The sequence below is a fragment of the Sardina pilchardus genome, chromosome 20 (assembly GCF_963854185.1).
Source record: "Sardina pilchardus chromosome 20, fSarPil1.1, whole genome shotgun sequence".
NCBI classification, from domain to species: Eukaryota; Metazoa; Chordata; class Actinopteri; order Clupeiformes; family Clupeidae; genus Sardina; species Sardina pilchardus.
The window spans coordinates 17,927,433-17,950,885 of record NC_085013.1 but is presented as its reverse complement, the minus strand read 5'-3'; the positions used below and the strand labels follow the sequence as shown (position 1 = coordinate 17,950,885).

The following is a 23,453-nucleotide window of genomic DNA, read 5'->3' as shown; positions in this document are numbered from 1 at the left end:
GGCTGTCTCTAACTTCAGGTCTCAAGGACAGGCAAGACAACGTACAACATGTTGAATTATTAAACATCTCTCCTCTAAGCAGCATTGTTTTGTTTCGGACTGCTGCTGTGGAGCAGAAGACATTGGGCGGGCTTACTTATTAGCTCTCTTGTGAAATTTGTGAAATCTACTGTAAATAACCCTATGTATGCCATTTGGATCACTTGATATATATATGTGTGTGTGTGTGTGTGTGTGTGTTTGTGTGTGTGTGTGAATATAGATATACTGTAGATAGATAGATTCAGACAGAAATATATTGCAAAAAGTCTTCACTATTTTGAACCTATTTCAAATTCCCCTCTGAAGATAATTCAATCTCTAATGTTATTTGAAAAAGTTGAATTCATCTCTGGCTATCTTGCAGCCAGACTTCTCCTCTGCGCTGGCAGTAGTACTCATAGCTCTCGGGAACGTGTGCAACAGACGGCCAGCCCTGTAAATATCGCGTAGTGGAATGGTGACAGTTAAACATTTCCCGTGGACATCCATCACTCAGAAGCCATAATAGTCTCCAGCCAACCGTGGCCCCTTCCCTTTCAATGTCCACATGTTGTCTTGGTGATTCATGTGGTGTATTTATTAGCAGTGACTCCATTGCACACATCAAGAGCCAACACATCTTCTGCATTAACACATGACTAATTATTCCATTTACTTATACACATAATACATGTGCACATACAAACAAACACACACACACACACACACACATGCATGCATACATGGAAACAGTGTTTATTCACAAACACAATGGAGCTTGACTGGCTAATAAATCACTGGGCCTCCTCAGCTCTCCTCTCAATCAAATGGAATCAGCGTGTTGGTTTTCCGCATCTCCCTCTTCCGTTTGTTTCTGCCGTTCATTCATTCCCCTTTATCCGTACTATGATTAAAAAGGCCATTAGGAGGCTTTTCCCCCAGCGCGCCATGCTGAGCCGTGAAACAGGGACATTAATTGCCCGCACGATTACATGAGCGGCTGTTTCTTGCTCACCGCATGTAGATGGGGATGAAGCTTTCCGCCGGAAACTTTAAAAGAGGTGCTGGTTGCACAACAGGAGCGAGAGCTACGTGATGCTGGAATCGCTTCAGTCTGTATGGCCGACTGGGAAGATCCAGAGTTATGAGAGTTGGAGGAGTGGCCCGCCTGCACTCATTTGGGCAAGAAGGTGGCACATGGAGAATAGAGATATGATGTAGGTATGGGAGTAGGAGACTATGGAGCTACAGTACATGGACAATAGAGATATGGAGGGGTTTGGGAGTGGCGTAGGAGACTACATGGAGAATAGAGATATGGAGGGGGTATGGGAGTGGTGTAGGAGACTATATGGACAATAGAGATACGGTGTAGGTATGGGAGTGGTGTAGGAGACTATATGGAGAATAGAGATATGGTGTAGGTATGGGAGTGGTGTAGGAGACTATATGGAGAATAGAGATATGGTGTAGGTATGGGAGTGGTGTAGGAGACTATATGGAGAATAGAGATATGGTGTAGGTATGGGAGTGGTGTAGAAGACTATATGGAGCCATATGAAGAATAGAGATATGGAGGGGGTATGGGAGTGGTGTTGATATTGAGGGTGGTGTAGGTGACTACATGGGTGAGAGGCCATAATAGGCCATAATAAACACCCCTCACTGTCAGGGGTTAATAGGAGTTGGCTTTAATCAGATGTACTTCTTACTTCACACCTGGACTGATTTTCAAGTAGCCTCTTATTTACAACACTAGCAGATCATACTGTATCTGAGGGAGCAAACTTCTACTAAACCCAGAGGTCTTTAGAGTCCAGGCAGCTCTGCTTTTAAAACTGGAAATCAACCGTGCTTTGAATAAAATAGCAAGCAGTGATTTCTGAAGATTTTGTACTTTTTTGATGAATAAAGTAAAGGTGTGTGTGTGTGTGTGTGTGTGTGTGTGTGTGTGTGTGTGTGTGTGTGTGTGTGTGTGTGTGTGTGTGTGTGTGTTTGTATTTGTGTGTGTGTGTGTGTGTGTGTGTGTGTGTGCGTGTGTGTGCGTGTGTGTGTATACTGTGCGTGTGCGTGCCTGTGTGTTTGTGTTTTAGAGAAACTGTTCTCTCTCTCTATCATGATCTGAAAATGATGTCAAAGTGAACAATTCATTTTTCCTCCTTCAGGGAGCCATGCAGCCTAGTGCTGCTCCTGCGTGATTTGCATAGATATGCAAAATGCAGACGGTATCTCTTTAGTCCCATTGATGCTATCCAGTGACCTTGGGTGCTAGTCTCACTGAGATCCAGTTCTGCCACATGAACCGTAAACGCTTTTGTTTTTGCTCTGTCTGCACTGTGCTTTGCCAACGGATGCTATGCAAACAACATGTGATTGTGCTGTCAGATGTGCTGATTTATCGCTATTCTCTACAACAGTTGCAAACAGGGAAGGAGACTCTTTTCATCCAACCATTGCATCTGGAGCAGATCACACAGGGCTAGTTTTGGCTGTTGTTGATATTAAATGTGATGTGAAGAACATGTTACGCAGTGGAGACAGTAGGGCTTTGACTCCGAACTTCGTTATTCGAATATAATTCGAATTTTTGAAAAATACATGATATTCGAACGAATTTTAGGCAGCTCTTAATAGCTTGGTTTCACTCTGTGTCACAATGCTACTTCAAAATTCGAAAATAGCGTTCGAAATTCAGATGGAGGGCAGGGACTGAACAGCTGGATCAGGAGTCGGTTGCACAAAGCACCTTCAGTTAACATGTTCCCTTAAAATCTGATTTAAGGACCATTAAATCGTTTGCACAAACAGTTTGGGGCTATCAGTTAGGGCGTAATCAAAATATGTCCGAGTCCAATTCATCATAACGAACGTATACAGCCTATTCAGCCGACACTGACCCGTATATTCCCCCGTTGATACATTGATGCGCGGTCAGGCTACTGATTTCACCGGCAGTCAATTTGTGAGTTATCTTACCGTCTCGAGTTGGACCACCGTACTTTCCGCAACTGTGCGCTACCAGACGTATAGGCTCCTATCTGTTTTTAATGCAACAGGATCCGTCTGTGGTGGCAGACGTCTTCCACACAGTCTGCAGCGTAATAATTCATAACGTCTCAAACGCCTGTTGGCGATCATTAATTTATAAATAATAAATACATCAATACAGTTCATTTGTAATCACGAAAGCAAGATAATCAACGTTGTGGCACAGTGGCCTGAAAGCACGCATGACGCGCCTCTTCTGGATGAAAGAAACACCTTTCAGGAACGGGGACAGACCTCAGGCAAGTTGTCTAAATAGGCCTGAGGCTGTTTGACTTAAATATGTAGACTAGCCTATTAGTTGTGAGTGATATCATTGTGTTAATCTTCAATTCCATACAACAGGAGAGCTATAACTTCAGTCTGTGCAAAACTCGTGCAGTCAATGAACGACGTAGGCTACAGTACTGCAAGCCTAGGCTATCCACTGAGCGCTACGCCATGGTCAACAACTAAATTGCAGAAGATGATTAAATCACTATTATGAATCACAGTCAGTCCGACTCATTTGATTGCATGTCATAAATGAAATGGCAATACACATTTAATGACGAATAGTATTTATTAAATGGAAGGACCTCGTCAGTCAATGTCAATGTAACTTCTATTTCGAATTTATCTATTTCTAATTTTCTGAAGCAATGTATCTATTTCTACATCTCTGATACAGCAAAACTTCTTATTGGAGAGCCAACACGTCCTCTGTTGATTCAATGGTTCGTCGTTGTTCCTGTAATGAAAAGAAAAGGAAACAATAGCCTAATTAGGTCTGGTGACATTAGCTTGTAGCTGCACTGCAACGAGATGTAGAAATGTGCGAAGTGGTCAGCGGGGTATAAGTTTGTTTGACATTATGTGTGAGCACAAAAGTTAGGCCTGGGTCTACCTACCCAGTCCACCCAAGCCTAAATCGCATATGCCGACTTAGTGAGAACATCTGTATTTGATACAATATGTTTAGGATTATAATATGTAGGCTTAACATTTTAATAGGAAACACAGTAGCATCAATATGCCTAACTTACTTTTCCGCTCTCTTTTACGCTGGGCTGGCGGAGGATAGACAGGATGACGGGCACTATCGCTTCACTCATTTCTTTGACTGGCTCACTGCCGAAGGTCTGACTCACTGCAGAAGGTTTTGATGGTTAGCTATACAGTCATAACACTACGGTCACTAACGCATTTAGCTGCTAGACTCAATATATTGTTATCAGACTAGGCTACCTTTCTGATAGGACGCGCAGATCCTGTCCACCAGCACTCCCCATCACTGGGTGCGTCCAATGCATGTCAGCGACCATTGCAGCTGGAGCTAGGACACCCCCTGAATAAAATATATTCATAATTATGGAATAAACGTCGTTAGCAGGCCCAACATTAGGTAACCAGAATCGGGTTATAAGCCAGCAAGTTTTAAACGGACGTCAGTTAGCTAACGTTGACTAGCTAACGTTAACGTTAACGGCTGATCATAGGCTATTATTATAATTCATATCCATAGCATAAAGAATGAAATCAGGTTAAAAGTTCGTTAGAGAAAAATGTAATCGCCATTACTGATTACAAAAGACAAATTAAGAAGATAATGATCTATGTCAATTAGGCCTACCAAGTCTGTATAACGATAACTTTTATGGGCAATCTAAGCATGAGTTAGGCCTAGATAGTTAACGTCATCTTTTGTAGCCTATGCAGCTAATAAACATAGCGTAAGCGTTTTTTTTAAAAAAAAAACCTTACCTTTTCCATTTGATTCACTCCCAAGGCAGGACATCTCCTTCTTGGCCATAACCGTTAGATTTTCTAACTTTGTTGTAGCCTACTTCGTGTAGCTAGCCACCACCTCACCACCGTACGTCTTGCACTTTTGCAGTGATTTCCTCCCAATTTCTTTGTTTTACCATTATATGTGAGCCAAATTTGCTTTTCAATATAGTTTTTCATTTGTTGTATTCCTCTAGCAGGATTATGTTTTCGTCCTCTGGCCAATTTGGCTTCATTGCCTTCTTTTATTGGGTCTATTTCAGTACAATACAGACTGTCTGCAACGGTAGACGGTGGTCCATTGTTTACTTCCTGCCCTCCATCTCAAATCGTCCCGCCGTGGCGCGTCATAATAATCACGTGATTGAAACCCAGCTATATTCGAACCTGTTATGGGCATTATTTTTTGTACAGTGTTTGCATGCAAACGTTGTTTTCAATTCAGATTCAGCAGCTTTCTCACATCTGGTAAAGTCGTGAATCACGAGCTCATTAGCAAGGCTATTACTAGTCATCTGGGCTCCTGTAGGTGATGTTAGCGAGTGAGCTTACTGTTGACATCTCTTGAGTTAGGCTACGGAATGGAAACAACTTGAACGTTATTAAATTCCGATCTTGCCATTGACAAAGACATAGACTATTCATATTACGACTTCACCTCTTTAATTCAGCTGTCTGGTTGAAGCATAGGCCTAGACCTAAAAGGGTTGAAGCCTCAAAATATTGTAAACAAAGTAGCATAGGTGGCTAGCTTATCACTCTACTGGTTTGACTATTCAGTTTCCCCGCGTGTGTGTAAGTTTCAAGGTAAACTAATAGTAACTTCCTCATTGGGACAGGCCTTGGAGTTGGAAGACATTGGTATTGAGATGGTCAGTCAACTTGAATGCAAGAGTTTTAATCTGTGCAGCATGCTAATCATGCTAACCGGATAATTTAGCTTGTTGTCTTCTATGCGTCATTGATTTCACGATTGTGAATGTTTAGGATGCATGTCGAGGGAAGGGTGTCCATAGACCGCGCATGTGGGAGGACGAGAGAAAGCGGGCCATGGAGAGTGAGTTTAGGCAAGTTGTACGCATAGTGCCTCCACCCGGGGAACGTTATGTGCATCGGTGCAATCAAGCTTCCAGGGATCTCGTTTTCATGGAGACAGACGCGGTGTGCACGGAGTTGAGGGGCTGTGTAGGTGTGTGTGTGTGTGTGTGTGTGTGTGAGAGAGAGAGAGAGACACAGATGCATGAGTGACAGAGTGACGGAGGGAGAGCAGGTTAAGGAAATTCAGCTTAAAGGAATACGCCACCCAAAAATGAAATTAAGCTAGTCTCGGTCACCCCCAGAGTTAGAACAGTGAAAAAAACCCGGTTAAAATCCGTCCGGGCATTCTCCTGCTTTGGGAGCAGCGATGTTAGCTTTAGCTTAGAACAGTTGCTGTAGTTGAAGGGTGTCAGTGAGCACGTCCTCCAAAAAGTGACCGAGACGTCTACATTTTTTTCTAAATATATCTTGGGAGCCGTGTGTTCAAAACGAGTACAAATCATAATGCAAAATCGAACGAGACTATTACCTGGGCAGATCTTTACTTGGAACTATTTTCAGCCTCATCGCCGACGAAGCACCGCTAGCTAGGCGCAAAGTTCTCACGTAGCACCACTTGTGAAGTTCCAGTCGAAGCTAGTTGGGAGTTTACAAGACTGCTACGTGAGAACTTTGCGCCTAGCTAGCGGTGCTTCGTCGGCGATGAGGCTGAAAATAGTTCCAAGTAAAGATCTGCCCCAGGTAATAGTCTCGTTCGATTTTGCATTATGATTTGTACTCGTTTTGAACACACGGCTCCCAAAATATATTTAGAAAAAAATGTAGACGTCTCGGTCACTTTTTTGGAGGACGTGCTCACTGACACGCTTCATCTACAGCAACTGTTCTAAGCTAAAGTTAACATCGCTGCTCCCAAAGCAGGAGAATGCCCGGACGGATTTTAACCGGGTTTTTTTCACTGTTCTAACTCTGGGGGTGACCGAGACTAGCTTAATTTCATTTTTGGGTGGCGTATTCCTTTAACGAATGCTGCGTGTTTTTCAATAGCGTAAAAATAATGGTCAAAATATTATTAACAAATATTCGAATACATTCGAAGTTTGATATTAATAAACAAACGAACTTCGAATATGATTTTTGGCCAAAAGTCAAAGCCCTAGGAGACAGTCTTTAACATTTAATCATTTTTGAAATGTCTTCAATGCTGCTGATAGAGTAATGATTGAATTCCATTTATAAATTAGCATTCAGAACCACTAAATGTATATTTAACCATCTTTTCCACTTTTTAGTCAAATGTAAGAATAAATTATTATTAATCATTATAAGTCTTTTTTAAAATATATATTTGTGCATATGATATGGTATGGGGGAGCAATGACTCTATTACTGTAAACACAATACCTGGAGTGATCTAAGCCTCTCATCTAACTATCTCTTTGGCTGACTCGCTAGATGTGATGTCATCATCTGACAACAGTCATGGAGGATGCACTCCAGCCTAACATAACACCCTCTCAAAGAGATAGAGCATTTTGCTGGCATCAAATGTGCAGGGCGTGTAAACCAGACAGCGACAGTCTTTAATTCAGGCACAGTGACCGCACGTCCCCAAGGGAAGTGCAGTGTAGACCGATTGGGAGGGTAAAATAATACTCAGTGCAATGTAGTGTGGCTTTGTTGATTGTTTGTCTGCAAAGCCAGTTCTCTAGATACACAGTAGCAAAGCAAGCAAAGTTCATTTCATTGTTTTGAATTGAATTTCTGTAGATTGCATTAAGCATTTTCACTTTTTTATTATAATAAGTAGGAGTAGTAATACTACTACTTGTCACCAAAGTAGTAGCAGTAGTAGTAGTGGTAGTAGTGGTAGTAGTCTCTGTAGTAGTAGTAGCAGTAGTAGTAGTAGTCTCTATAGTAGTGGTAGTAGTCTCTATAGTAGTAGCAGCAGTAGTAGTGGTAGTAGTCTCTGTAGTAGTACTAGTAGTACTACTGTAGTACTAGTGGTGTTTTAGTATTGTCCTCTGTGTTTCCAGACTCGTCTGTCAGCATGCGCATCACACTCCAGGGCCGCTACCAGTGCCAGGGAGGCCCAGAGATCGCGCTGGAGCAGCTGTGTGACTTCAGGGTGGACTGCCCGCGGGGGGACGACGAAGGCAGCCCCTGCCGTGAGTACAGAGTACAGCCCAGTGGGAGCACCGGTTCAATCTGCTGGAAAATGGCTCATTTGAATAAATGATGGCCTGTGTGATAGTTGTCATTTAAATGAGCCTTTTTGAACGCTGTTGTCATTCATTACCTTATTACATGTATTGCATGGTGTGTGTGTGTGTGTGTATATGTATATACAGTATGTGTACAGTACTGTATGTGTATATGTATATATATGTATGTGTATATGTATGTGTGTATATTTATATATACACACACACTAGTAATAGTTAGCTTACATAAATACTTAATATTTCTTAATGTCCACAAGTTGCATGCGCAAGGTGTTTCCATGTAGATGTTTCTCTGTGAGGGCGGGAGGTATGGCTAAAGCGTGATTGCAGACAGGACTAGGGGCTTAATGGTTGGACTACCTCATGGCCATATCATTAATATGTCATCCATCATAGTCACTAGCACCACCATGGTGTGCATCTGTGTGCAAAAATAGCAGGACGCAAGGTTCATTCCAGTCCTCATGCACAGGGCTAATTAATGTATTTTAATTACAGTGAATTAGGAAAGATTGTCTCGTTTACATTTAAATGTACTCATTTGGCAGAGACTGTTATACAATGTGACCTATGTTGAAATAAGAACACAAATCTTCCATCATCAACATTATTGTTTCTCTTGAACTTGTGTGGACACTCCTTAAAAAAATACACACACAAATACACACACTTTTCTGTGAGTTTCAGAGGACCAACCCTGAAACACTTTCACACTTTTATTTGATTCAAATATGCTGAACTGAGTTAGAAAGTTGAGCTCACTGGAGAGAAGAGACGACTCCTTGTGCTTGACAAGGAAGGTGATGTCTCATGAGAATGGGTGGAGAATCCAAATACTCATTACATCTAATTGCCTTGTTTCGATCTCCCACACTGGACTTTATGAGCTATCTCTCCCCCAAGAAATTGATGATGAGAGCCAATGGCAGATGCCCTACATATTATCATCTTCCTATACAATTCTCCGTCATTTTCCAAATCAATACGTTTCAAGGGTTCTTCGCTCATCTCTCCTCCCTCGGTCACTCCTTCCGATTACTTCCTCCTATCATTCTTTTTTTCCTCCGCCCCTCCCTCCCTCTCTCTATCTCTCTCTCTCTCACTCTCTCTGCTCTCTCTGTCGTTTCTGTGCCCCCTGCTGTTTGAAGCTACACCACCGCTGCTCTACTGTTCATAGCCGCCCTCCTTTTCAAAAGATGTCGTTCGCCATTGCTAATTAGCTATTCTTTATGATCCCGTGCTCATTGCCTGCTTATGCATTCACAGATCATTCATTTGTTGAGTCTGAAACAAAACCAGTTCAAACCACAAACAAAGAAGAAAGGAATATGAGGGAAATATTTCAAGCAGCTCCTGTATCATCTCTTCCACTCATCTCTCCCCTGTGCTGTTGCTCTCTCTCTCTTTGTTTCTCTCACTCTCAGGCACTCTCTCTCTCTCACACACACACACACACTCTCTCTCACACACACACACACACACAAACATAGACAGACTCAAACAATTGCATACTCAGTGCAAGCATGCACAAAGGCATACACAAATACACACACAAATACACACACACACACACGTGCGCGCACATGCATGCACGTACGCACGGATGCACGCAAGCATACAAGCACACACACACAAATACACACACACACACACATGTTCCCCTACGCTGGGCCCTGGTGAGGCTGCTCGGCGCTCTTGAGGCTTGATGGTGGCTGGGTCGATATGTTTACACTCCCATGGTTAATGGCTATCATTTCTCTCCTCACTCCCTCCATCTCACCTCTGCAGATGACTGGGGCTTCTCTCCTTAACAAATGGTTCATGGATCAATGACGAGCACAAAATTAAATCAGATTTCATTTGTGGGCGCTGATGCCTATTTGAGAGAGAGAGAACAGCAGGAGAAAAACAGACTGAGAAAAATTCCCTCCTATAAAAATGTATGAATGCCAGCCGCAGCACTGGTGCACAATTTTAACATTGGAATTCAACCTTTTTTCACAATAGCAACAAGTAACTACCAACACTCTCACTAGTCTTTAATTAAAAAAAATATATATATATATATATATATATATATATATATATATATACAGTGGGTATAGTAAGTATTCACACCCATGCTAAAGTTGACTAAAAAGAGGAATATAAAATCATCTTTTGAGAATTGATTGTAATGCCTTAATTCAAAAAATGAGTAAAAATCAAACCGCTAAGGACACTATTGAGCTCATTGAGCTCAATGCAAATCAAACAGGCTAATAGGCTAACTGGAAAAAGCACCATGCCAATCTCTATCTATGGTGAAGGGTATGTGATGATGTGGGGCTATTTTAATTCCAAAGGCCAAGGGAACTTTATCAGGATGCATAATATCCTGGATCCATGAAATAGCTGGCCTTTAAAAATAAAAACATATAAAAAATCCTCCTGCTCCTATGGGAATTTAACAAAGGGATTGAATACTTATGCAACCTGTATTTAAGGAAGAACATTTATCTATTTACGATACATTCTTCAATCACAAAGAAAATTAGTGTCCTTAGTGGTTAGATTTTTACTCATTTTTTGAATTAAGGCATTACAATCAATTCTCAAAAGCTGATTTTATATTCCTCTTTTTAGTCAACTTTAGCATGGGTGTGAATACTTACTATACCCACTGTATATATACACATGTATATATATATATATATGAAATAGGTGCAATTCATGATACTATGTTTCTTTAAAAAGGATCCTGAAAGTACTCTTAGATTGGTAGCATGCTAGCTACTCACAATATTGAGACTGATACCAATTTTTGTCATTTTTGTCCCCGCTCATAGTACCTACAAACACGTAACAGAGTAGGCCCCAGTCTAATCCCCTTTAAAGGTATTCTTATGTTAGAATGGGTCCATCATTACCTAAGGGGTTACCATATAAAGCAGTTAAGCTAGCACACGTTCCTACGGGAGCAGTCACATGTGTAACACTTATCCACTGACAACCAGCTGCTCCTTTGCCAGTTTAAACAAATACACGCCACACTGTTGGAAGCTCACCTGGGTAGGTAGCAAAGGCAGCCCCAGCTCGCCGCCTCGCTCCCTTGGTAAAGGGTGCTATGTATTCTAGCGCCATGTCTCTGATTAAGCTCAGAAGGCGTCAGTACAAAGTGCAGCGAGTGCGGAGGATCTGCTGCCTGCAGTGGGGCTGTATCCCTGGGATCCCCTAGTGAGCTTCTCCTCTTTTCCCACTCTTCTATCGCTCTTCCTTCGTTTGCTCTCGTGCTGTACGCTCCTCCCCCTCTCCCGCTCGCCCCACTTCATCTCCTTCTGAAGTGTAAAGCTTCTTCTCTTCAGCCCCGAAACTCACTCAAAGCCCAGGGATCAACCCTTCAGACCCTACTGTGTGTGTGTGTGTGTGTGTCTCTCTCACTCGCCTCTTTTCAGCTCTTCTTCTCTCTTTTTTGCTTCTTCTCTCTCTCACACACTCTCTCTCGCTCTCTCTCTCTCTCTCTCTCTCTCTCTCTCTCTCTCTCTCTGTGATGTTCCTCACCACTTACCTATTCCTTAGTTCTTGCCTCCGCTATACAGTAGTTAGCACGCTCCTAACGCTATGTTTTGCTCTCTTTGTTCCCTGGTGCTGCACAGGTCAGTTCCTTAATGGCAGTTACTGCTCTTTTGAAGACGGCCTTTGTGGTTGGCAGACTATAGCTGGCAAAGGCCCATCCTGGAGGTCTCAGCCATCTTTGCCCAAGAGCATCAGATCCAGCTGTCCATCTTCTTCAGGTACTCCAAGCGAGGCCTTTCCTGATCAAATCTTTGCTGGTGTCACCGCATGTGTCAAGAACCAGACAAAAAGGTTTCGTGGGGGAGGGGGGGGGTAGCCTCGTCTTGCACGCCAGATCATATCTCAGATGAGTTTGAGCTGGGATAACAGTATTTAAATTCTCAATAGAGTAGAGCAGGATGTTTCTGATGTAATCTGAGGATGGTTCAGGTTGAGGAGTTGAAGTCTGAACCCTGTCCATCTGTATGTGGGATCAGTCGTGGCAAACTGAGTACAGTAGTATTCACAATAGTACACTATTATGTGGATTAGGGGGAGATATACAGTACACGTGCAAAACCCTGCAGGAAATGAATTAGTTGTTCACAGACGTCAGTGTGAATCCTTTCAGTGAATGTTAGTATCAGGCAAGCACACATCACTGAGCTGTGATTGATAGTTTTCCCCCACAGCGAAACATGGAACCATTGTTGTTATTATGTCTTATCTTGTCAGAGTTTACCGAGCCCGACATGCTGTAAAGTATCTGCGCACAAATGTCTTCCTGTGTTTTGTCCTTTTTCTCTCGTGTATCTGTGTTTACCTGCTTGTGTGCACCTCACGTGGCTGTCCTTCAGGGGCCGTGCTGACGGTGGATAACGGTCAGTCTCGAGGTCAGCGAGGAACAGCGCTGCTGCGGAGCCCGTTCTTCTCGCCGCCTCTCCGGAACGCCATGTGCTCGGTAGAGATCATTCATTACTACCCTCTGCTCTGCTTTAGCCCTCTCTGGTTCCCTTTGGTTCTGCCGACTAAATGAGCACACAAACTCAAAACTCCCAAAACTTGAGGACACAAAATCCCTCTGTCTTCTGGTGGCCAACTCTCTGCCAGGTTAAGCTTGAAAGCCTCCATCTACACATTTAAAACAAGCAAGCACCAAGCACGCTTCAACCTCCTACAGGCACATATAGAAGAAGGTTCACACACACACACACACACACACACACACACACACACACACAGACACACACACACACACACAGAGACATACTCACTTACTCACACACACACACACACACACTCTCACACACACACAGACACACACACACACAGAGACATACTCACTTACTCACACACACACACACACACACTCTCACACACACACCCACACACACACACACACTCTCTCTCTCTCTCACACACACACACACACACACACACACACACACACGCACGCACACACAGCACACACACACACACACACACACACACACACACACACACACACACACTCTCACACACACACAATCGTGTGACAAGTGAAGCACAGACAGGTCCTGCTGTGTGGCTGCACATGAAGGGACTGGATACATAGAGGTAATGGATGAGACATGCCAGTGATCATATGAGCAAACACAGTCTGTGGACATTGGCAGAAGCATTGTTGTGAGAAGAATGCTCATTATATTCAGTGTTCTGGTCAAAAGGCAGCATAGGCCAGCCGTCCCTCTCATTTAGCCCACATTAATTGGGCCACTATGGGGACAGCATCACTAAGGACACAGCACACACACACAAGCACACACACAACACTGCAGCAGTGGATTAATAAATATCTGATGTATGTAAAAATAATGAACCCTGTTTGCTGTGATCCTGAGGAGCGTTAGATGTATGTATTTCTATTTTAAGATTAGAGCGGATCGCTGCGCTTTGCCTGCAGCACAGCTCATGTGGAAATACTGTATAATAGAATCTGCCTGCCTGTGATGTACAGTATGTGCATGTCTTTACATGGACAAAGGTCCTTAGCCATGCCTGTTAGGCCATCTTTGTTGGGAAAAGAATTAGAGGTCAGGGCGTTTAGGCCAGAGGGCAGTAAAGGCTACCCAGATCAAATGAGAAGGAAAAAGTGAGTTGTTGTGGGGGAACGGTTTGAAAGTGAGACAGATTTGCCGAAGGGAAGCTAGAGGAAACAAAGGTTACATGTGGGTGTGTTGGGAAGGTTTTGTGTGAAGAAAAATTACCACCTTAAAGCTACACGCAGCTGAGAGAGATAGATATGGAGGAGATTCAGTGGAGGAGGGAAGGGGGTTTGTGACAGACAGACAGACAGAAAGATAGAAAGAAAGAAAGAAAAGAAAGAAAGGAAGGAAGAGGAAAGAGAGCTGGCAAACATTTGGAGTGGCAGCCCCCTGATAGATGTGAAGCGTTGCCCTTCCCTGGCATGGCCTGCGCCCGGGGCGGTGTGAGGGCAGAGCTCGCAGCGGTCTCAGCCTGGCACCAGCCCAGGGCAGCAGCCATGATTCCAGATTAGCACTTCAATCCCTCTGCCTCCCTTGCTCTCATCTCAACACTGCTCTTCTCAAGCCACTCTTTGCCACGAGGGCTTACGAGGTTCAGAGGAGATCTCTACGAAGCCTTCAAAGACTGTTTCTTTCCCTTATCTAGCTGTTATTATCATGTGTGCTCAAGTTCTCTCAATCTTTTGAAATGAGATCTTTAGCTTGAAGGACGTCTGTGTACAAACACACACAAGAACATCTTGAGGACAGGATGATAGCGAAACACAAATTATCTTCTAATTGTATTATTGAAACAAACTGCACTGTTGAACCACCAACCTCAGATACTTGAAATAATCGTATGGTAAGCATAAAGGCTCAACTGTTGATTGCTGTGATATGCTCTGCTCTGCGCTGTTTGGTTCTGTTGGGTATTAATCTGTTTTGCGCTCTGCAGCTTCGGTTCTGGATGTGTGGTGGTGGAACCCACAACGCTGTGCTCAGTCTGTCCCTGCTGGAGAACAGCACAGTGCCCGATGGATGGAAAACAAAATGGCAGTCCAGCAGTGAGCCCAAGGTGCAGCAGGGAGGCTGGCAGCTCATCACCGTCCCGCTCTACGGCCTAGCTGACTGGTAAGAATCAGATTAGCAAAGGCTCAATGCAGACAGCCACAATAGCAACAGCAACAATAATAATGACAACAATAATTATTATTCTAATGATATGGCATAATTCAATTAAATGACCATAAGTCTGAGTCTGACTTAATGTACTATAGTTCCATTAGTGCTGGTTTTGGTGCAGAAGATTTATGGGGGCGTGGCTTGATGTGTGGTGACCACTGAAGTGTCTTATCTGCATTATTGCCAGGACATCTACTTTGATGCCAAAGATGGTGGCAAACCAAAAGCAGACTTTAAACTTTCAATTGGAAGTCAGTGGTAAACAGAATTTAGCATACTTCACTGCATTCATTACATACATCCACTGGATAAAACAGTACCTCCCTGAACCTCTGTAGATTTTTCTTGTTTTTTGTTTAGCACAGACAAGTCTAGACTGTTGTTTGGCTGTTGGCAAAATGTAGCTATTAGGTCTAGCAGATGTGCTGTATGATTTCCTTCAAAAGCCCATCCAGTAAAGCATTCTTGATTATGATGTTTATCTCGACTACTTTATTAAAATTGCTGGTGCAAATGTCTTCCCGGTACTTGCCTGGGAGGAGTGTTGGTGTTGTACACAAGAACCTGCAGTAGATGAAGACTTGTCTAAGTGCAAGAAGCAGGCTAAATGGGCCTGTTGACGCAGGCTGCAGCTGCTGCTGAGGATAGTCTGTATTGGAGAACTGGTCTTGCTGATTGTCTCGCGATTTACATTCCATTTCTGCTAGCTAACCTCAGCCTCTGCCGGAGATGTTAATGAATCCCTATGGGGCTCAGCTTGTGCCCTGGCTCTTTAATGTTTCTCAGTGCCTTGGTCTTCGCATCACTGCCTCTTAAAGCAGAGGAGGGATATAGAAATCAATGCAGCGCGCTCCCATTCATCCACTCTTTCCCTTCAATTAAGTATGGCTCTTGATTCGTGGGCTTGAGGAGACAGTGGAGGAGCAGCAGCCTGTTTCATCTTGATGTGTCTTATTAGGCTGCTTCCTTTGTAGAGGCCCTGGCTAATCCCACTCCGTAGAGAGTAGATTAAAATTGTATAACCTCACTTTCTGTTTTTTCCCCCTCCCCCTTTTTCTTTTTCTATTTTATCTGACTTGATTATTCTGAATTGACACTCACAGTCATTAAAGTCAGAATGGTAGCATTGACCTCACACACACCACATGCCCTGCCCCTAGTTGCCCTGTTTGCCCCAATCAACGACTCGGCTTTTGAAATAGAGGTGTGTGAAATGCTGATTGAGTTTAATACGTTGTTTAAAATGCGACTGGAGAAAGTTCAACTTGAACACTGAACGCATTCAGATACCCAGTGCCTCAAGACAATACCACACATATGAAACGCCAAACACATAAAAGATAAAAATCCTTAATTGGCATGGCATATTGCCGGAGGAGGTAGTCCAGCACTACACAGAGACGTGTCGTGTCATATAGTGCCATGTATAGTGTGTGCGCGTTGACCTGCATAATGACTTCTCTCTCTCCTTTATTCCTCTCTCTTTCTCTCTTTTCCTCTGTTTGTGTCACTCTGTAGGTTTTGGCTCCAGTTCAGCACGTCGGGGCCTGTGAGCACGTTTGCAGTGGATAATCTTTCCCTCAGTATGGATTGTTTTCTCTCTTGTAAGTATGATACTACTCAGTGTGTTGCTTACTCCCCAAATCATTCAGAGAGGGGGAAAAACAGTATGCTGTTTCTTGAAGTAGAAGGCTCCAACTTTGGTGACACTTTGAATCAGATCGTTTCACATTAAGGAAGCCTTTCATTCTGCTTCCCAGTGGAGTCTGCAAAGAAAGTTCATTCTTTTAATGAAAACATGTAGTAGGGAGAATAAATGCCACATTGAAAAGCGAGCACCAGTCCCTGTTTAATTCATATGGTAATTCCGCTGTTATGTCAGTAATGACACTCCAGAAACAAGAGATAAAGCCAGCAGCTAGCTCAACTTTGGTCCTCAAAGTTGTGAGCTGTGAGCAGAATGGTAAATGTATCAGGCAGACTCCTCAGGATGGTTCAGGGAGCCCTAGAATGCTCTCACAACAACTGCCGTGGTGCCTGCAGAACAGAAGTCGAGATCATTAATGCAAACGGATTGGATTAGAGAAGCTAAGCCCATTTATTCGCCGAGTGAGAATGAGCTTCAGGACCCCACTCTACTCTAAATCCAAATCTCCTCCTTAAGTACTGCTGATTTCACTTCTTGCTTCAGCTGATTTGAGTTTTTAGGCCTCTGTGATAGATTGGTGCAGACGAAATTAGAGCGCCAGTACAGATCAGACTGTCCTTCTTCCTGTGTGGTGTTGTATAGCGATGCCAACCACCCACCTGTTGGTGTGCCACACTCACTCTATCTGTGCAGCGTGGGTTTGCATCTGAAAAAGCATTTTATAGTATGAGAATGAGCAGCTCCAGCATACAGTATGTGGATTTTTTTATATCTGAAGTGTGCCTCTGGAGGCAAATATACATACTGTACTAGTTTACACGGTCTTGGATTTTTGTGAAAATAGTTGCAATAATGTGGCATTACAATAGAACCGGCCCGGACTTCTAGTGGATATCAGAGCAGCACAGGGCATCAGCATTTTTGACCTTCCTATCTTGACCGTTGCATCTTGACATTCTGTTGCTTTTTCTAAGTCATTTTTGAAAGTTTGAAAAGCTGAAATCCATATTCCACCTTTAAATCACTTTAAACTTGTTTTCATCTTTTCCTTTACTTGTTGTACTATACAGTATGTTAAAAGAAACATTTTCATGAGGGTAAAAGCATGAGTATTCATCATTCCTTTAATTTCATGCATTTTATCCACAAGCGCTGAAGAACTCATACCAGGGAGATTGCCCAGGGCATTCAGACACCCAGAACTGTCATATTTTGCTGGCAACAGTGCCTCTGGGATCAGCCTGCTTATTCCTACTGTATGCCTTAGGTTGCAGTTTATGCAAGAATGGTTTCAGATACATTGTCCAATAACCTCGCTCTAGACCACAGACATCACATCATTTTATAATTTAATAATATCAAAATATTAGACTTGAATACCCATTGAAGTCCTCTTGTGCTCTTGTGACTGATTTCACATTCTTCAGAGATGCCTATACAGTGGTGGCATGAGGCAACCCCATAAACACCATATCGTGTCCCTTTAATAGCACATAGGCAGACAGAAGTTTGCAGAGTTTGCTGTCCCTAATGGACTCCTGTGCAATCCTGACACAGACCGGATAAACCATAGACTGGGTAAACCCAGTCCGATCTGCCGGCGATTGGATTTCGCTCTGCAGCTCAGGCTGGAAACCTGCACATTTATCTCTCCCGCTTCCTGTCCACGTTTGCTGGAACCAATCACAAACAAGCTTATCCACCAACCTTTGGTCTGATTGGTTGAAAGACTATCCAAATTCGTAAAGAGTCCATTGATCATGCCTCTTGTGCAGTAGAAGTACAGCACAGACCCCCCAGACTAAAGCTCAATCTTAAATCTCAATCTTTGTACCACATCTTACACACATGCAATTCTAGCTCATATATCCTTTACCTACAGTACTTACTGTAAATGCCTTCATGCGTCAATTTATTCATCGGCCACCAAAAGTGTTTAAGAATCTACTATAATCATCCTTTCTCTGGTTTTAAACTGGCACTTACAGCATATTTTACTTACTGATCCCCACGGCAGCCTTGGATTGGAGAACCTGAAAATTCATTGCCATATGTTACTGGTGTTAATAAAGTAAGAACTGCCCTTAAGTTCATCACATTAACAAATTATGTTACAGCCTTACAACATAGTCTCTACAGTGATTTGCATCTTGGACAGGAAGCAAGAAATTGCTCCTATTTCAGTTTTTCCTATAGAGGCATATTGCATTTTGCTTTAATTGGAAGGGTTGTGGAGGAAGGTTGACGAGTCCACTGATGTTATACTAATTAGAAATGAACAATTCCACCTCCTGCAATGCCCCCCACCCCCCAACACAGCTGCAGCCACCGCCACAGCCACGCTTGCCTTTTTAGTTCCCAGGCTAATAGATGAGGGGAAAAGTCTAGCGAGAGAGTTGGAGACAACTACTGATGGAGGTAATGATGATGAGGATGATAATTATACTTTCTTGCCATTGAAATGGCCACTTTAATGAGCTTCATATGTGCAGTGAATATTAGCAGGGACAAAGAGTTCTGGACTGAAAGAAGCTTTCAGTAGTTTTCCCTTTGTCTTCCACAAATGAATGGCCATATTACAAAACACTATTTGCTACACCCCCACCATCTCTCAATCATAAAGCAGCAGATTACCGTTTGGTATTTCGCAGGATGTTTTGTGGCGGGTCGTTCGTTCTCAAGGGAGATTTTCCTGTGCTCGGGCTTTTAACTATTGTATTCATTCATTTTTACTACTGTATTCATTTAAACGTGTGCTATTAGACACTGAGGCTATAATTGAGGATTTGTAATGACAATGGGAATTTGCAAAAGCGTAAAAATAAAAAACCTTAAGCCGTGGTAACTGAGATAAGCTACAGCACATCACTCACTGTTCAACGTCACGACGGCTTCTTGTGTGTTCTTAGTGTGGGACGACGAAATCCCAATCAGATCGTTTCAAAAAATCATTGGGCCTCATTCACCAACCCACTTATGCAATTTTCAAATTTGTTCTTTGAGAAACCGAGGAACCGATGCCCATTCAAGGCCTCTTACACACATTGGAGTGTTGACTTGTTTATGCAAAATTAGTGGTTATTGTGTTTTCGTCAGTTCTACAGGTGTGTGCATTATGGGGGGAATTCTCCCCTATGAGAGTTAAATGATAACTATACTTATCATTTAAAATATTTTTCAATATTTATTTTCTGAATAATTTGACAATGTTTTTGAATATTTATTCATTTCATATAGCATTATGGTCTGTCAAGCATGACAAATGTTTTCCCATTTTATAGCCATTCTGCAGTTTAAGAATACCTCATCCAGCATAGACTTTTCTTACAAAATATCTTTTGTAACAAATCACAATGACAAATTTAAGAAAAAAATTAGGAAGACATTGGTGAATGTGGCCCAATATGTCTGAGTGAATTTGCTTATGTTACTTTTCTAGGATTGCTTTTAGGTGCCTTGCTCAGGTAGAAAAATACTAAGGTGAATTTTGTTATCACTTACAACCATGACATATCATGCTCACAACACAACAGACTATCTTTAGTCTAGTCTATATTTCAAATGTTATTTAGTAGGATACACTCTGTAAGAATATTTGTCTGTGATGCGGGGATGGGCTGATCAATTCTCAGTTCTCCAACTCAGTTCAGTATACTCAAAGCAATAAGCAACATTATACTTAAACACAGCAAGTTAATTATGTAACCAAAAAAAGATGGTGGGTGTGTTGGTTGGTTGGTTGATTGACAGATTGATGCAATGCATTCTCATAATATGTTGTATTATGAGAAAAAATAAATAAAACGTTAGCAGACTAGCAACAGTACACTGCATTGTAATGAAGCCTGGCCTGCCATATTGTGAGCTGTCTGTCAGACTCTCGACTGTTTGACACGTAACACCATTTCAACAGCGAGAAGTGTGTTGTCCTCGGGCCTGTGCTTCAACTTGATGTAGTTACAGGCATTTCCGTGGTGGATGGCAGCAGCTATTCCTGGAATGTTTAGTTTCTATAGGCAAGCATGTACACATTTCTTCTACACAAGTATTTCGCTTGCAGGTGATGGTGTTGTGAGGAACTGTGTGTGTGTGTGTGTGTGTGTGTGTGTGTGTGTGTGTCTGTGTGTGTGTGTCTGTGTGTGTGTGTGTGTGTGTGTGTGTGTGTGTGTGTGTGTGTGTGTGTGTGTGTGTGTGTGTGTGCCCGCTGTCCCTTGCTTTTTCCCTCGGATCAGTGGCTCCTATAAGCTGCCCATGCTGTGTGTGGATAATAGGGCCACTTCTCCCATCGCCGCAGAACTGTGCGGTGCTTGACGCCCCCATTAACACATCCAGACAGCAGATCTGGCCACCGACGCCCCCATTAACACATCCTGACAGCAGATCTGGCCACCGCTCCGGCCTCCAGCGCCCAGTCACACCTCCACTGCACTGGAATACAAATGGCCTCTTACCCATCACCTGATTGTGGAGAAAAGTTGGACACGGATTTTAAGGAGAGGGGGAGAAAGAAAAGTTTTTGTCTTGTTTTGGAGTTTCCCCAGCTGATTATTTTATTCTGGGCCTGGTGTTATTTTCAGAATGCCGTCACATATCTATAGCTGTCATGGTTGTTAGGCAATCAGCACACTGGTCCACATTAGCTCGATTTGAGTTCAAATGTTCTGTATCTTCAAATGTTCTGTATTCCCTAATGTTCTATATCTTCAAATGATGGGGGGTCTTCAACTTTTTTCAGTCCAAGGACCCCTTAGCTGAGAGAGACAATGAGCATGGCCACATCATGCTGAGAGAGACACTAAGCATGCACACATAGTGGCATAATATTCTGTGTTCTCTGTGCATCTGTTATCTGTGTTATTTATCCCTATTTTTTTAAAGGGATATTACCTTTACAACAGTAACAAGAAGTAGATTGGTTTTGGTAAATTCACCTTGGGAGACGTGATATCACACAAAGAGTTATCGATTGCAACATTGATGCAATATTCTGCTAGGCTATAACAGTGGAAATCTCTACAGTCGTTATGTTAGTTTGGCTGCAGTGTCACCTTGTCCCAAAGCTTCACAACTCGAGAGGGCTCCAACTTCACTCCTCCTAAACTCGCATACTACAGAAGCTGTTCTTCTGGTTGTGGCTAACAGGCAAAGCTAGATGTTGATGGATTATGCCAGTTCTCAGTGCTAGGGGGGATACTTTGGCGGGAGTGTTTTTAGGAGATGATTTAAGGGTTGGGGATGAGGGGGAGCATTTTTCACAATGCCCCATATTGTCAGAGGAGCGTCGTGTGGGGGAAACGGATGATCTGTCTTTTCTGGGAAGCTGGCAAGCGAAACAATGGCAGAGCTCATGTGGCTTGTCACCGTAATTAAGAAACATGCAGTTGTCTCATGACTCCTTCAGCGCGGGCGCAATGCTCTGCCATCTGTCTTGGTGCAGCGGAGATGCAGAGAGGGGCTCTCGGAGCGATCCTTTACATTACTTTAAAATCTTTATGGCACTATACTGCCTTTGATGGGAGTGTAACTATGGAAACTGAAGGTGCTCATCCACATGGCCTCTTTAGAGTTCCAAAGGGAAGTGTATCCTGTTCTTTATGAATTCTAGAATGCTCTCCTCGCCTGCCCACCAGAGTTGATGTATGTCTTCAAGCTCGTAGGACACATTCTTCATAGATCAATGCAACTTATATATTTTTTAGTCAAGATTATGGTTCATGTAATGGATCATTTGTATGTTTAAAAAGCGCATTAGACTCTATTAAAATGTCTAATCTTTCAGTTGGAGTTTCCATTAAAAATCTCAATGAGCTAAATTGCTTTATTTCAAGTTCAGAAGGGTTTTCTTGAACATTGATCACGAGACCACCCCACACACAGCAACTGTGCCAGTCCCACACATGGGGACTCAGTTGAAGGAGCGGTTAGAGAACATGATTTCATTTAAGAAATTATGCAGCATACAGACAGACCAAGAATATTTTCAGAAAAAAACATTGACATGACAAATACTGTTTGGGTATCTGTGGACATGTATGCAAAGAGTGATATACTGTAAGGTATAGCCTAATGAAAGACAAAGGATTCAAGAAGCAGAATACAATCTGTGTTATTTACTGTTGTCCTGATCCCATGAAGTCTACTCTATCCTGCTCTGCATATCATTTGGCCAAGCTACCATTACTCCACTAGTGATTAGTGGACCTGTGGACGGTGATCGTAAAATGCAATCAAAATCCAGGTTAACATAGAATTACATTGAATTGACTTGCCATGTATACTGTAATTGACTATGGTATTAAAACATACAGTATTCTGTATATGGCCAACCCAAGTAATAATTCAAATTGAATCAAATTATAGTCATACTGAAAAAAAAAGAAATGGCTTTTTGGATAAGATTGGTGCACATATAAATACTAATTTCACCATTCTCATTCATGTATCATATTCCTGCATGGTTTTGGCATTTTCATGTTTTGTAGAGAATACAAAGGATCATCATTTACGCGCGTAACAGTTCCTGGTTGTTTTGAGCTCATTTCTCCAGCAGGAAATAGTAGCAGCAGTAGTCTGTAGATGATTACTCTGTATGGAAACAACAATGCAACCGGATATGCCACCATAAGCAATCATGAGCTAGTGAATTAATAGAATTAGCGTCATGTCTTCTGTACAGTAATTTCCTGTGTATTAGCCGCATTGTGTATAAGCTGCAGGACAGTATTTTATGTAAGTTTAAAAAAATGTACGTTTAAAAAAAACAAAACCATATTAACACCAGAACTGCCCCCCTGTATTCTTATTGTCTTGAAAAATCAATGTATACTGTAAGACGCAAGAGTCCAACCTATTGCTGTTCATGTAGAGTCATTCTTTTTTATATTATTATTAATCAAATGTTTTACAACAAGTACTCTTTAACTGTCTATCTTAACACGGACTGCAGTCTTTTCTTCGTGTGCAAAAGCATTTCTTCGTATGAAGAAG

General features: G+C 42.5%; 1 protein-coding gene and 1 long non-coding RNA gene across 2 annotated transcripts in view; one reads left to right on the top strand and one right to left on the bottom strand.

Annotated features, from left to right (window-relative positions):
* The window catches only part of alk (ALK receptor tyrosine kinase), a 60,350-nt gene that overhangs the window by 8,240 nt on the left and 28,657 nt on the right, over positions 1-23,453 (top strand). Inside the window, exons 2-6 of the mRNA XM_062522785.1 lie at positions 7,908-8,039; positions 11,732-11,869; positions 12,488-12,591; positions 14,592-14,767; positions 16,337-16,422. Coding sequence (XP_062378769.1) covers positions 7,908-8,039; positions 11,732-11,869; positions 12,488-12,591; positions 14,592-14,767; positions 16,337-16,422 — 636 coding nt within the window. The remainder of the gene's footprint in view (positions 1-7,907; positions 8,040-11,731; positions 11,870-12,487; positions 12,592-14,591; positions 14,768-16,336; positions 16,423-23,453) is intronic.
* On the bottom strand, positions 3,424-4,946 carry LOC134067494 (uncharacterized). Its single transcript, XR_009936510.1, has 4 exons — positions 4,810-4,946; positions 4,294-4,393; positions 4,092-4,195; positions 3,424-3,796 (listed from the first exon to the last, which is right to left on the bottom strand). It is a non-coding gene; the product is annotated as an uncharacterized LOC134067494 (long non-coding RNA).